This window comes from Malaya genurostris, chromosome 2 (assembly GCF_030247185.1).
Source record: "Malaya genurostris strain Urasoe2022 chromosome 2, Malgen_1.1, whole genome shotgun sequence".
NCBI lineage: Eukaryota > Metazoa > Arthropoda > Insecta > Diptera > Culicidae > Malaya > Malaya genurostris.
The window spans coordinates 255927984-255944194 of record NC_080571.1 but is presented as its reverse complement, the minus strand read 5'-3'; the positions used below and the strand labels follow the sequence as shown (position 1 = coordinate 255944194).

The window sequence follows — 16211 nt, the reverse complement described above, 5'->3', positions numbered from 1 at the left end:
GCATAATCTCAAATCACCGTTTGATGCTAAAGCAGAAAAAGAAAATAGACTTGCGATACGACGTGTAGGTGATGGCTGGCGGAGGGTTGCCATATGACTTTAATTAAAATCCGTGGCGCCCGAGCAGAGCGAAGCATGCTTGGTACTACCACTCAATTAGGCTGTTTCTTCATGTGTTTTCAAATGCAGATTAGTTCAATTGGCAAAATAATTTCCCCGGATAGGAACTAGCTACGGGTTCGAATCCCGTCTCTTTCGCGGATTTTATTACATAGTAGTATTCGCATGTGCTTTTTTCAATCTTTTTCCCTTGTTAGATACTGATCAGCAGAAAAATATTTTAGATTTGGTAAATGTAAATGTAGATATACTGCGTTATAGCGCTCTATAGAGCCAAAGTACTGGTGACTTACGCCAGGCTTAGTTCAAGAAAGACCTTCGATTTGTATTATGTTTTATCCTTTGCAACATGATCCATTCTTATTCAGAGGGCTTTTAAAAAATTTTGCTAACAAAACAGAAATGACACTCTAAATCTAATTCTTCGTCAAACTGATACTAGTTTCTCGAAAATACAAAAAAATGTGATGTTTCGTGTAAAGAATGTGGTAGAGTTTATTCCATTGCAAGTGGTGGTCATGGTAGGTTTTCATTTATTAGTATTTATTAGGAAATAAAAAATACTATTGAGATGATAAGAATAAGTCATTTGATCATTATCATCTTTTGTTTTTATTGCTTACTTTTTAATGAAACCGTAATTAAAAACACCATGATTATTTCAAAGTCGATGTGTCAAAGTTAATTTACATTCTTTAGAAAAAAAAACATTTATTTGAGAAACATTTTTTATTATTCTATTATTTTAAGACAACCTAATGGCTAATGTTAGACATGGTTGCTGCATAATGCGGTAGGCTGACAGCAAAAATAAGCTCCACCCAAAATTCGATTACATAAACTTTTCCATACAGCGCGAAACGAAAGCTCATTTCCAACAACTTTCGTATTAATTCGTACTAAGTTGTAGGAATATTTCAACGGTGAATGCGACGAAGGTGATAATTGGACTCGCACTGTATACTACCATTCAAAGCAATAATTCGTTTTGTAAGCAAACGATTTTACTGATGGAATATATTGGAGAACTTCTGTTTCCATGTCAGTCGGTGATAAACGTTGGAAGGAAGTCTAAATTTGTCAAAACTAACACCTTATTACTAGATTTAAAGAAAACCCTTTCAAAGTGCAACGAGCAAGGAGTGCAAAGTAGTCTGTAGACGAAATCATGATAATCCATTCTATGTAATTTATTATGATATTTAAAATAAAAATCATTCATATCATCTAATCTGTGAACTTTCCCACACTACAACCCATTTGAGGTAGCTTCAACTAATCACACTAATTTTCCATTATCCAGATTGTTCATTCTGCCGTTGTCTACGAGATTTTTTACTTTATGTTTAGAAGTATATTCATAGACAAAAAGACGTACCCCCATGAGGGATATCGCTATAAGATGCTGCGGACAAAACTATTCTACTAAAGTAAGATGGGACTTCTACACTTTTACAATCAATATTCACAAGCACGATTTTTCATTCTGCCATATGTATGTGCACGATTAAGTTAGCAACAGCGCATGAATTTTTCCTTGCTTAGTAAATCAACAAAAATGATAAGTCCGATTGTCGGGGGCAAAGCTGCGGCGCAACAACGTTTGTGTGCTTTACTGATTCGAGCTTTCGATGCCTCGTGAATTGCAGTTATCTGATAGTATGAAAATAGCCATATAAAATATATTGGTCGTGTGGAGAGGTTCATTCAGTATCGTCTGTCTACGCCGGTTATACGGAGGCGTTTATTCAAACTCTTGCGCAGACCCGTTCGAATAGCGTTCATGCGCGGAGCCTCCTCTTGAACGCGCTTCATCGTTTTTGTTTTGTGATCGACGTGATATTACCTCAAGTAACTCCGCACCAACGAGAAGGAATTGATAAAAAGCAGGTTTCGGGCTTTCGCATCACGATCTTACAACCTAAATCGCGGCTTTTAGTGCAAATTGACGTCAATAGAGAGGGATCGGTCATCACCGATGTACCTCAAAACAACGAAGTGATCGCCGCCTGTGCCAAACTGATTAAGAGCCGTTGGAGATTGATCTGATCATCATCGGTGGCATAGTGAAGCTTAACGGTTTGCAAGTTATCCGCTTGCCAGTGTAATAGAAAGTTCGAAACGAAAATGTCAGTCTATTTAGAAGTGAGCACAAATTGTGACGACGAAATGTACGACAGTGGAAACGGAATGATAAATTCATCCAGCCAGCAGAATCTACTGACTCTCCAGAGCATAGCTAGTGTAGGTGCTAATCACTGTAAGCGTGTTAACATGCGCGAAAGTATAAAAACGAACTTGGTGGCTACGAAGTCATTGACTATGGTTGTGACATGCAAAGCTTGAACGTCATCATTCGTAAAACAATGGCATGCTGTTTTTAAAGCATATCAAACAAGCAGCATGACGAAGGCATACACTCTTATCGTAACTATATATGTAGGTTTCTAAACCACAAAAGGGCAATGTTTCCCAGGTCTGAATGGTGGACCATAACGACGGTTTGTTTGCAAGCTTTCCTGCAGTCTCATAGCTCATAGCCTTGTGAACTCGAAAATTTAATTAGTATTGTTGACTTATCTACGTTCGAGACATCGAGGTTTGAGTGGCGTTATTATGACTGCGGTCGATTAGGACAGGTTTCAATCGAGCATTCTCAAAATTCTATCGCAATTCGTTACGATAGCCGACCAATTAAGTAAGCGCCTCCATCAGGTGCACTATTTGGCGGCGAATGAACGTCAGAGTGTTCAAAGTGTAAACAAAATTTTGATATCACGTGCTCGCGTGGGTTGGGTTTCATTGCATTTTGCGTTAATTTCTATCAATTCAATAAGATCAAAGGATGAAACTTTGGTTTTACGAGTAAGTAGTATTCGATTTTTTGTAAAATTGTTCACATTAAATCGATTGGTATCTCTCGTGTGAAAGTTGAAGTGCGTTCAATTGATAAAACCTCTTGTTTCCAAAACAAAAATAGTGTCCCTGAACTAAAGCGAAGAATATTCGCTGCAATTTGCAGTTTTTGAATAAGTATGAAGTTCAAGTTCTTGCCATTTTTAGTAGATCGATCGTGTGAGTGTTTTAACTTATCTTCAGATGTTGTCATGTATTTTGTGTACACCCAAACCTCCATTTACGAACCTTATATATGTATGTATGTATGCTTACACACTCACTCGTTTGCGTATATGTGTATATATTTATACATATAAATGATCGCTTTTACTTCACCAATATTTATATGTATTAGGAAATACAAATATTTGCACACATGCGTACGTAAATTAATACATATATACATATATAAGTTACGTAAATGGAGGTTTGGGTGTATACACACAAATAACTTTACTCGGGCTCAGGCCGGCGTCAGGCGCTTCTTCGAATATCATTGACGTATTCCGTATTCAGAACAAATCGTGTTCCGAAGCCAATATTTTATCGACCAGCCCCGCCTCAATGTCGTGTTTGCATCAAATAGATTAAAACATTACAGGTGTATTTTCTAGGTTTCATCTATATCACTATCACATTTGAAACAATCTACCATGAATCGTATGTCTGATTTGTCACCAAACTTTTCAAACTCAAACTTAGCTGATTCAAACTTTTTGTGTATAAAATCAGCTAATTATAACTTTTGAATATTGCACACATAGGACTATCATTCTGGTAGACGGTCCTATATTAGAAACTTGTAATATAATTTGAAAAATGATCTATTTCCAAACAAACTCATTTATTCATAAGGCGTATTTTGTTGAATCTTGAGATATCGAATTTTCCAAAGCTGAGATGAAAAATACTTGTTGGAAGTAGCTCATAAGTCTGTTACATAAGAGCGTGGTCGTGAAAAAACTTTATTAGATAAAAAACTTACATGCAAAAACATTAATAGCAAGTCCAATCCCTTCAGCGTTAATAATTGCTTGACACCTTCAAGGCATACTTTGAGCGAAATTTTGAGCGTATTCTTTTGAAAACGACCTCCAAATACTGTGAATTCGGCGAACAAGTTGCTTCAAATTGTGTGGTCGGTTCTTCCCAAGCTTCATTTTTATTTGAGCCCAAACGTTCTCAATTAGATCGGCATTGAGAGCAGCTTGGGTTAACTTGGGACCTTTCGGGTGCGAGCACAAAAAAAACTGCTTCGAAGCGCGAAGTGTACGCGGTACTCATTTTGAAAAAATGCTGTGATCGAATTGTAAACAATAGTCAGCTGTTTTATTCTCGCATTGCATGAAGAACACTACTGCCCTCTGTGTTGAAAAAATCGCACCATTCCCCTTTACCGATCTCGAGCAATCGTGACCACGCTCTTATGTAACAGACTGTAACTAGTCTGAAATAATGTTCCAAGTAGGCGAATAGTCTGACACAGGCGCGTACCCAGAAAAAAATTTCGGGGGGTGTTTCAGAACATGTTGATCAATTTCCATACAAATGGAACTTTTTATATAATTATTTGAAATTTTTTTTATTGTGGAGTCGTTTGTTGAAAATTATTCATTTTATTTTTTACTTATTTGAAAAAAAGAGTTTACATAATATCATACTTTTTTGAGTTTCGCAGGGGGTTTGAACCCCTAAAACACCCCCCTGTATACGCGCCTGGTCTGACAAATTTGACCCAATTTCGAAGACAAGTACAAATCCATTATATTCGCAATAGAGACCATAATTTAATCGATATAAGGTACCCTTCAGGAATACGACCTACTAGACATTTTCAATAGTACGGCCAATTTCAGATGGGTTATAATATACAAACCAATTGTCACCCTCTTATCCTGCTACTGCCATTCTTCTATTGACAAAATATCTTCGTAGGGGCATGAGATATCAACAGCTGAGCACTCAGTTATCTCATCTTTTGATAACCACTCTTTTATGTAGAATAGTTGTTTACCATCGAGTTCAAATATGTTATTGAAATAGTTAAGGACGATTTCTTTTATATCGCATGATCTTAAACTCTGTTTGAAGCTATTGAAAAGTTCAACCAGTTTATATTTTTGAGTTTCAACAACATACTGAGTCAATCTGATTTGCATCAGATTTTCAGTTGAGATACTTGAAGCCCATAGCAATTGTTGTTTGCATGTCACTTTTTGAGTTTTCTGGGAGAATCAAACGAATTTTTATGGCAAGGATCGATAAATCGAAAATCTTTGGCACACTATGCCTAAATATTTTTCTTTCGAGGAACAATGGTAGGATTGTAACTTCATTCATGTACACAATTCGCATATTAAACAAAACAAAAACGTGTCGAATAGCTCTCTTTGGAACATGGTTTGGAACTTAAACTTGGACTAAGGAACGAACATAGCGTGATGGGTAAACCTATCGCCTTTCACGCAGCCTATCTGGATTCGATTCACAACCCCACATAGAGGATGAGATGTTTGTTCTGGCCCGAAATAGTAATAACTGCCATAATCGGAATGAAAAAATTGATAAGGTGGAAATGTTCTGGTTATCCTTGAATTTCTTTTTGTGTGTGAATTTACATTATTTCTCTGAGAAGGGATTTTGAGAGATAAAATTATTCTTTTTATTATGGTATAGTAAAATGTAGTTCTGATCGATATACAGTTTACTGTAATAAACACACTCTAAGAATAAATGAGAATTACACATGTCGTAAATTGAAACAAGCCGGATTTTCTTGGGTGATAACACAATATTACTACATTTTTTCTGGTTGGCGTCACCTCACTTCAGATGACGCCGAATTGATGGCACAGCAACTAAGGCTATATTGCCAGTTAATTTTCGTTCATAGTCCAATGGACTTTCTTTTCACTGGACTACAAGTGAAAATCTCGCTGTGTGGCTGCGTCGAATCGTCAAAGAACGGCTGAAAATCCCTTGCAAAATACTAGGACTAACACGATGCAACGTGCTCACCCGTTGAGAGTTTCCCCGAAAATCCTATATTACTACATTCATTCACATTTGGCGCCCGGGGCAAAATAGCAAAATAAGAGATTTTGCCGCCCCCATAATTGGTTTTGTGACAGCTGAACTCCATCTCCGGAAAGATGGCTTGGGCGAGCAAAAAAAAGGCCTCAAGGATTGATTTGCACCCCTCTAAAACGTGGCGTCCGGGGCGAGTGCCCCCTTCGCCCCCCATAGATACGCCACTGCTCGGAGCACACCAGCCACGCAAATATATACATTTTAGAAGATTGCCTCCATCATGAAAACACTATCAATCAATTGTTATTAAGCACGGCATGTCGCGAGAGTGATTGATACTTCGACGATATATTAAAATCCGCCCAAGCACTCATAAAACGTAAAATGTTTCTTTGGAATTGTAACACTCGTTGTTCACAAAATCCATTTTAGAAACATTCTTAGGCAATTTTTCTACTTCCACTGAAAGAATTCATGGGGAACTTTGTTCAAAGATATTGTGACGTTAATTGTTAGTCAAGGCACGGCACGGGTAGGTTTCGTATTTACGTAGTTTCATTGAAATATGAAGTAATTTTACACTTTTAAGATTTAAGTTGAGTGTTAAGCCACAAGTGGTGACTTTTGAACTAAATTATTCACATTATTTGGTTATTAGCGTTAGGACTTCAATTGTTTCTGCATTCCTGAGGTTCCTTTTTTTGGTAGTTATTATTACAACCACGTCTAGAATCTATGGTACAAATCTGATCTTGCCACAGGTGAGAGATATAATAAGCTGTTTAATACCGTCTCATTGTTGCCGTTGTTTATTTTGGGCTGTACATTCCCACAAATCTTCTATATCGCTCAATCCATGCAATAAAGTCTGTAATGTAATCTGCATCGGTTCTTGATAAGACACTTATCAACTAGGGTAAGCTTGTACACAGTGAAACGATATTGTACATCGAAAGAAATCTGGGAAATTCCATTGAATCAGTTGTAACAAGAGGCATTCACCATACGTTACACAATTTTGCTTGCGATTTGAAAACTACAAGGCAAGATTATCAATCGAATGAAAAGTTGGTAGCGACTGGGAGGCTTGTACCGATAATCATTAGATCACGAAAAACGCCCACGCATCGATTGAATTACAGACGCAGTTGGTGGACTGGAAAATGTAATTTATCTAGTTATATGTTTATGCTACATAGTAATTTCTATGCCACCAAATGAAAAATTAAGTAAATTGAACGCATTATCAAGCTTCACGTATCACTCTTAGAAACAATAAAACTTACACTTGACGTAAAGTCAAGCATGTCGTAATTTCTTGGATGATGACCGAATATTGCATCTATAAATATGTAATAAAAAATTGTATTTGTCAACTTTCAATTTTCGATGTCAACTTCAGCTAAATTAGCTGAAATGTTAATGTTTCAATATTTCATTCTCGTAAAATTAAAAGCTGTCGCCGAATCAAACAGTGGGAACCTTCACTGTTGTCTCGCTATTGATGATTATACCCTACATTGTTGTCTGTACACTACCATCGCAAATGGTGCCTTTAGCACGTTCGGTCTACCAACTGATAAAGATATCAAGTAATAGTAATTGATTAGGTTGTTCAATTGATGTGAAGGTAAATTGTAGTATATGAGATTTTTTCCAACTCTACTTCGTATCCATGAGCAGCCACAAGTTTTCGCAAATGTTATGTAGATACAGTCAGTCAATCCATATATCACAGATGCAAATTGCGACTCGAAATGTACCATTGATACATAGCCGCATAGCCACCACGCGTAAATCTATAAAGCAAACAAACTTGGCCAATCACAATTCTGAATAATAAAAGTCGAATTAACGTTGATATAAAATATTTGCACTTCACTATAGCACTCCGCGAATGTGATGGGTTTGGTTCCCTTGTTTTTGTTGTGGTTGGAATTTGCTGGTGTGCACCAATCCAAACTCCCCGCATCAAATCCCGATAATGCAAACCAAAACCTTTCGAAATCGATAAAACTGGTAATGGTTAGCCTCAATTATTTACACCACAAGATTGTGAGCGTTGAGCGTCTGTTCAGAGTGTTTATTTTTACTGTTGTCGAATACTGGCCCATTTCTCAACCTTACACAATACAAAAACAGAGCCCGATGTGCAAATGAGTTTCAAATAAAAATTATTAGTAAAATTAAACATTTGACTAAACCGGACCTGTGCAGTTTCTTTCCTATCGTTTAGTGTAAAGAAGGTGTAGTTATAATTTTTTTTTACCAATGTCCTTCAGTATTAGAAGCGACATTTTTCAATGTCTTGTAACTAGAATTTCATATTCTTGCATAAAACGAAATCGAAGCATCATGTTTGTATGCGTATAAGTACGTAGAGACCCAGGCAACAAATAAGCATTAATATTGGTAGTAAAATAGTCTTTTGTAAATAAAAAAAACTGTTTTAATCCACCTAGTGGTGTAATGATGCCTTTCTCATATCAATCATACTGTCATATATAATACTGCGGTATTCTTCAAAATAATTTTCTTCGATTCTTAAAAGAATAACCCAAATCGGTTTGTTTGACCGTCTACTGATAAAAACTATCAATTGGAGAAGAGATTTGAGGTCGATTTAGAAAATGTTTACGATTTTTTGCCGTTTTCAGTGATGATATAAAATTTTTAACACACTTTACCCTATATCCGGATGAAATTCAGAAAGTACGTATTGGAACAGCAGGACCTTTCATTTGAACCTAAGTTTGTGAAAATCGGTCGTGCCATCTATGAGAAAAGCTAGAAAACATATTTTTTTTTGCACATTTTCCCCCATAACTCCGGAACTGGAAGTCAGATCAAAATGAAATTCAGGAATTTTGTATAGAACCACTTCATTTGATTCTAAGTCTGTAAAAATCGGTTCAGCCATCTCCGAGAAAAGTTAGTGTAAAAAATGTTACATACACACATACGCACATACACACACATACATACACACAGGCATTTTGCGTACTCGACGAACTGAGTCGAATGGTAAATGACCCTCGGCCCTCCGAGCCTCGGTTCAAAAGTCGGTTTTCACAGCAGTGATTGCATATATGAGAAAGTCAAAAAATCAGATAGTTCTAAATCTCAAAGATGGTCTGAATTAATTCGATCAGTATTCCTAATTCTGAATGCACATTAGCCAAAAATAAGCATGATCAATGATAAGCTGTATATTTGACCAAAGTCGGTATTCAAGCAGTTTTGAGAACGACTAAAATGCCATCTAGGGATTATATTCTGTCATAATGTGAAATTACTCCATGCGTATTTGTTACCAGGGAAACCAGCACTAGTTCAAACCTTATAAGTGGATCTAGTACAGATTTTTTTTCATTTAAAAGATATTTTTTATTCAGGCCTATTTACGTACAAGCTTTACGTGGCCGAATTAGCCGATTTTTTAAATAAAGAATTTTTTGAAGTGGATCTCGTTGTCACTCTTTTTCTAGGAGGAGAAGAGGTTCCATTTCCCTTATGCGAGGGTTGAGGAGCACTTTGTTCGTGGCTCGTCTCGTCATCTATTGCCGCATCGGTGGTTGTGTTGTTGATTTCCGTCTACTTTTCATTTTCCTGGTTGTTCGCAGTCTTGAGCTCGTTGCTAGTTGCTGTAGAAGCGCCTTGTTGTACATTGGTTGCTGTTGTTGGTTGGTTTGATGGTAAAACACGAGTACTACCCTCACTAGTTTTCGTTGTTGAACGGTTGACCTTGTCTTTGATTGAAGATGTTCTTTTCGTAGTTTCAGTGCAAGGTTTACCGTAGTGTGCAGGTTGTTCACAAAACTGACATGTAACCAGCTGATTTTCATAAGTAATCAGCGTTTTATACGGATGTGTCCCATCTTGACCACAAATGATGTGAATGGAATTGCCTTACGTAGTTGCATACGTACCACTCACACGCCATTCCGGATGCCGGGGAAAAAATTCCACCATACTTCTGTTACGATGGTAAGAACTTCACCATACTGCGACATGATTTTCCGAACGGACTGATCGCTGGACTGCGGAGGAAGGTCATGCGCGCGTACTTGTATGGCATTGTCCACCATGTGCACAGGAATTTTGTATTAAATGTTGTCACACTCAACGCTGTGCACCTCGTTGTTAACCGAAGCGAATGCAATTGCATCGCTTTCACGTTTAAACATAATGTACACACAGTGAGACGCCTTGTTGATTTGAATCTCAGTTACATTATTAGCGTCTAGATGCATTCGTTCTTTAAGTAAGATTTCAATTTCATTTGCTGCTGGTCTAACTTTGCAACGCTTGAAACCTATACAAATTGAATTTGGTCTTGTTGGCCAAGTTTCAGGCTTTGTTAAATCGTATTTGACCATTCCGTACACTCTATTGTTCACTGCACTGTATTGTATTTGTTTCTTTTGCTACGACCGCAAACGATTTTCGACTGTGTTGGGTGGGATATCTTTCAATGGCAAGGAAATAAGAGTAGCGAATACGAAAAATAGCCTAAAAAACCTTACATACACAGAACTTAAATTTGTAATTTGTTCCAATCCAGAAAAATCAATCTGCCAGGTGAACTGTTCTGGAAGTAATGTAACACAACTCAGAAGGAAGCCGTATTTTGTCTCTGGGGTATTTCATCACAAATTTGCATTTTCTCTAATTCCATTTATCATAAAGACCGATCGTTCAACCTTACATCTTTTGAACACGACAAAAGTGTATTCCAGAACCGGCGGTTCGCAATATAGATGGTTGGTCCCGCAAATCATATGTCGTATGCTCGAATCTAGATCTAGATAGATTTTTACTGACAGTAAGATCGATAAATTAGTCATATAACTATTCTGTTACACATAAGAGTCTATCGCATTCGAAAATAAGTTAAGCTCTCGTAGCCATACACACTTCGAAAAAACTTGTGGTTTTACATATTATTAGATGCACATAAATGGAGCTTCCCAGTTCACGCAAATTTACGTGGAAGAACATTTAATATTGACATGACATTCCATGACATGAAATTTATTGGAAATACTGATTGCGAACGCCGCTACTTGAACCGATATTCATTCGATTACAAAGTACGTCTGTTAATCGACTGAACTACAGCAGCACACATCTGCTTGGCTGGTTAATGGTGCATTTAAAATTATACACTCGCAACTCCTAGCAGAATGTAAGTTAAAGTCGAAACCAATAAAATTCATGCTATTCTATCATTAAGTCGTTACAAATTAGGTCTCTATGAATTACATCGTATGAGGGTGTAAAATTCAATGTTATTTGTGTGTAGTTGATGAACCAAATTTAGTAAAAATAAACTTCTATGAGAACGCAAGAACATTATTGGAAAATCATTCAACCTAAAATTGAACCAGTCATAATCAACTATTAAGCAAAAAGAATATCAAAAACACGTACCAAAATGTCATAAAAGTTCTTTCCTGAACATTAAACACTAAATCTGTGCAACAAGAATTACACTCTTAGAAAAAATGAAATTTACGCTTGACGTAAATTTAAGTAAGTCGTAATTTTTTCGGTGATGACACAATAATACATCTACTATTATGTAAACATAAATTTTGCATCTATATCGTTGTAAGGTTCAGCTAAATTAACTGTGAAGTTAACATAGTGAATCGCGACGCTCCTTTTACATGCATCTATAAAGATGTAACTTTTTATAAGTGTGTAGTTTTACTGACTGATTTAAAAAAAACGCTCTCCTTTTTCAGCTCTCTCATCCGAACTGTTTATTCAATCATAGCCCGCAGAACAACGAACCACATGGAAAGACTGAAAAGCGAAAACTTCTGTGGGCAATAGTTTTCACATTACTTTTTATGGTTCGTATTTAATATATAAAATTTTATGTGGAAACTAATCTCAGATTTACTTCCAGTTAGCTGAATTTGTAGGGGGTTATCTGTCCGGCAGTTTAGCCATCATGACTGATGCCGCACATTTAATGTCCGACTGCATCAGTTTCCTGATAGCGGTCATCTCGATATGGATCTCGAATAAACCTCCCGACGGAAAAATGTCTTTTGGATATAGACGAATAGGTAATTAAAATCATTGTAACATACTAAGTTAGAACATGCAGCGTTGTGAAACAGGTACCACACGCTCTGTCAAAAATATAGGACAACGTAAGAGAAAAGAATGGATTACTAGGGATTTGTTTGTTTTTGACGCTCATATATGTCGGTCTCAGAAGACATAAATTCACACGATTTTTTCTAGGTGTGTACTTATTTGTTTAACAGAACCAAAATAACCACAAATTTCTATATCATTCGATCCTGGTCAGAGCCGTTTTACCGGCAAGGTCATTTCGACGAATCGTACTAGTTGACTAACTGATCTTATTAACAACTAAGCATCAGAGCATTTGCTTTCTTCTATCTACCAGATGCGGTACTTTTCCGTTTACTGAGCACAAATAAAAAAAATATTTGTGTGCGAGAGGCCAACTTAACCAACTTTGCCTTGGCGACTCTATGTCACAGCCTACATTGCATTTACGGCCGTTTTCTCATATTTGAAAATTAGGCAACATTTATGCTCTATACGATATTTTCATTTGAAAAATCCTTTCGGAGAAATTACTCTTTCGGCTAAATTAGCCTTTCGGGGAAATGACTCTGTCGCAAAATAACCCATTTGGCGAAACGACTTCCGGCGAAATGGCTTTCGGCCAAATGACCCGCTTCCGTTCAAATCAATCTGCAGCCTATCGTTATTCTCAATGCCCTCTTTCAGGTTACAGGCAGATTTTTTTTAAGTAGAATTCATAAACATTATATCTACACACAGATAAAAATATTTTGTGAATTTACATCTATTTTCATGCACATATTTGGAGCAGACAATTAAACATAAAATTACTCCACAAATCTGTACGTTTCAATACAATTCAATCACAAAACTAAGCGTTAATTGAAAGATACAATTCTATTTATTTAAAATTCAATGCAAACCAATTTATTTTTGCATCGATGATGGGTTTCAATGAAATATTCGATTCAACCCATGTCTATTCCCTGCTAATACTGATTTACATGTCGTGTAAATTTCATTATTTCTTTCTGTGCACTCTTATAAAAAATGAAATTTACGCTTGACGTAAATTCAAGTAAGTCGTAATTTTTTCGGTGATGACACAATAATACATCTACTAACATGTAAACATACATTTTGCATCTGTATCGATGTAAGATTCAGCTAAATTAACTGTGAAGTTAACGATATGACCTATCTTTACATGCTTTGTATTGTGAATGTAAGTGAATCGCGACGCTCCTTTTATGTGCATCTATAAAGATGTAACTTTTTATAAGTGTGTACAAATTATGCTTATATCATGTCTTGTTGATTGTCACATCACACCCGGTAGCTACTTCCGTATACTTGATTACCAGGCTCCTTCCTCTGTCGGCGTCGTGCGACCGGCAAAAGATATCCTGCAAATTTACGTCTTCTGAGACCGACAGTGCTGGAACATGTAGGTTTGCATACCTGTTTGAGTGTGTGCTATGTTTTGCACATGTTTAAATCAATCTTGTGAAATTAAGTCAATACTCAATTGTACACTCTTAGAAAAAAAAAGTTTACACTTAACGTAAATTCAAGCATGCCGTAATTTAGTCGGTGATGACACAATATTACATGTAAAAATAAATTTTGAGTCTGTATCGATGTAAGCTTCAGCTAAATCAACTGTGAAGTTAAACTTAGGGGCTTCGTAATTCACTTAAATTTACAATTCAAAGAATGTGGAGATAAGTCATATCATTAATTTCACAGCTAAATTAGCTAAAGTTATTTCTACATGTTAAAAGATGCAATATTGTGTCATCACCGAAGAAATTACGTCATGCCTGAGCTTACATCAAACGAAAAAATTCTTTTTTTTCTAATAGTGGGTTTTCAATGGTAATTGAAAGTAAATTCTTAAAATCATTACAACGAAGCCAACCAAGGTATTAGCATTGGTAAACTTGATATCACCTTCCATGCTTTTTCACTGGACAGACATTCCATTCTAACTAATTAGTTTCCGTTCTGAACCTTCTTCCATTCAAAACTGCCGTGCCTTTTACCGATTACCATTGATCTATTACTCAACTCGGTTAGTATATTCGATACCCTGCTCGAACAGAGTTGCTGTAACAATATTTGGAAGTATTATATTGTTTCAAATAATCAGATAAGGACTTCAGGTGAAACTCTCAACGAGTATGCACGTCGTTTTGCGTTTAGTATCATGTGTTTCATGAATATCAAACACGAGACAAATACGAAAAGCTACGAATAATCGATATAATTGTTCTGAGATTCAAGGTTTAAAAATATTTATACGATGTTAGATCAAAACCAAGCTATCGGATTAATTTCTCAAAACAGATTTCTAATTTTAATTTTTCATATCTTCCACTAGAGGTCGTCGGAGCACTATTGTCTATCTTTGGCATCTGGACACTAACTGTGTTTCTGGTGGTTCTTTCCGTCCAGCGATTGCTTGTCGATGACTTCGAAATCGATGCCGACACCATGATCATCGTTTCTGTTCTGGGTGTCGTGATGAATATCGCCACCGCTTCCATTCTGCATGGCTCATGTAGCGTAGTACCTCACACTCACCACGGTCATTCCCACGGGCACTCGCAGAATCATGTGCACTCCAGTGCCCACACGGTACCTATTATACAGGTTCGAGACTCGAGTCCTAGATCACGGTCTCGATCGCGTTCACCACGAAAAAAGAAACCTCACCAAAGGCTGGAGAAACTGAAAATCTACGATGAGAAAAAATGTGACAATATGGAACAGCTAATAATTCCGAACATGCCACCAAGCCCGAGTGTCAGTCCTTTCAGCTCGGTACCTAATACCAGGCATAATTCATTTACAGTTAATTCACCCACGCCGAGACCAAATTTGGAGAGTATGTTGCATTTGGCTAAAACGAAACTGAAAACGGAAGCGTTGCGCCAACGGATGAGTATCGATGCAACTGCTCACTCTCCGGATATCATCAGTTCCAACAAATTTGTATACAATAAAATGAACGCCGATAATAGCTCCTCATTGAGCCCTACCATAAGAACCAGTGTAGCTAGTTACAATTCATCTTCCAACGAGGATGTGTGTTCCGAGCACCATCATAATCACCACAACCACCATCACCACCATCATGACCATGGGGACGAAAACCTCAATGTTCGAGCCGCGATTATTCACGTCATTGGAGACTTCATCCAAAGCATCGGGGTACTTATCGCTGCCATCATTATTAAATTTGCCGTAAGTTTTGCTGATTCAAATTAATTTTCTCAATACTTAAAATTTAATTGTTTGATTCAACAGCCAACTATGAAAGTGGTTGACCCTATTTGTACCTTCATGTTCTCGTTGATCGTGCTATGTACGACGGTGCGAATCTTCCAAGATTCGATGAGGATATTGCTGGATGCGGTGCCATCCAGCGTAGCGGTAGATAAACTCAACACCGAGCTCGGATGCATTTCCGGGGTGAAGGCAGTCCATGAACTGAACGTGTGGAGCATTTCCACTGGACTGAACGTGATGACGGTTCATCTTATGGTTGGTGAGTGGTACTTGATACAAATGTAGTCCCATAGAATCACCAATGTATTACTGTTTTCAGATCCAATAGCCAATACGGGTGAAATCCTAGTCGCTGCCAACACAATTGCTCAGAGAGGTTTTAATATAAGTAAATGTACAGTACAAATAGAGAGAATGAAATTTTGTACTTAGTCAGTATGATCGCAATGATAGATTAATTAGAAAAAAAAATTTAATCCACCTAGTGTTGTAATGATGTCTTTGTCACCAACGAATATATGAGAACTCGATGAAATTTCTATTTTGTAGTAATTTTAACATTATTCCTAGTAATTCCCGAATTGTAAACTGAGAGCCGTCGAAACCAAAATGAGTTTGTTTGGGCTTCGTCTAACACGATCTAAAAATTTGAATAATTTTGAGATCAGTTTTGAAGATTTCGTGCGATTATTGCAGCATTACATAAGTGACAGCTTGAAGTTTTTAGGAAAAATCGATGTGGATTTCATGGTGGTAGAGACCAATTAGAACTTCGAATACTTTTGTATATGGCT

At 36.9% G+C, this 16211-nt stretch overlaps 1 protein-coding gene across 2 annotated transcripts; it reads left to right on the top strand.

The window, feature by feature from the left end:
• Window positions 1–1844: 1844 nt before the first annotated feature.
• LOC131429593 (proton-coupled zinc antiporter SLC30A2) lies at window positions 1845–15952 on the top strand. Of its 2 annotated transcripts, none has more exons than XM_058593817.1 (6): window positions 1845–2364; window positions 11799–11909; window positions 11966–12128; window positions 14507–15372; window positions 15436–15676; window positions 15737–15952. In XM_058593817.1, the coding sequence occupies exons 1-6, from the start codon at window positions 2248–2250 to the stop codon at window positions 15847–15849; spliced, it is 1611 nt and encodes a 536-aa protein (XP_058449800.1). In that variant the 5' UTR covers window positions 1845–2247; the 3' UTR covers window positions 15850–15952. The 2 variants fall into 2 exon arrangements, with proteins under 2 accessions (XP_058449800.1, XP_058449801.1); XM_058593818.1 differs by having other exon boundaries at window positions 2256–2380.
• The last annotated feature ends 259 nt before the right edge of the window (window positions 15953–16211 follow it).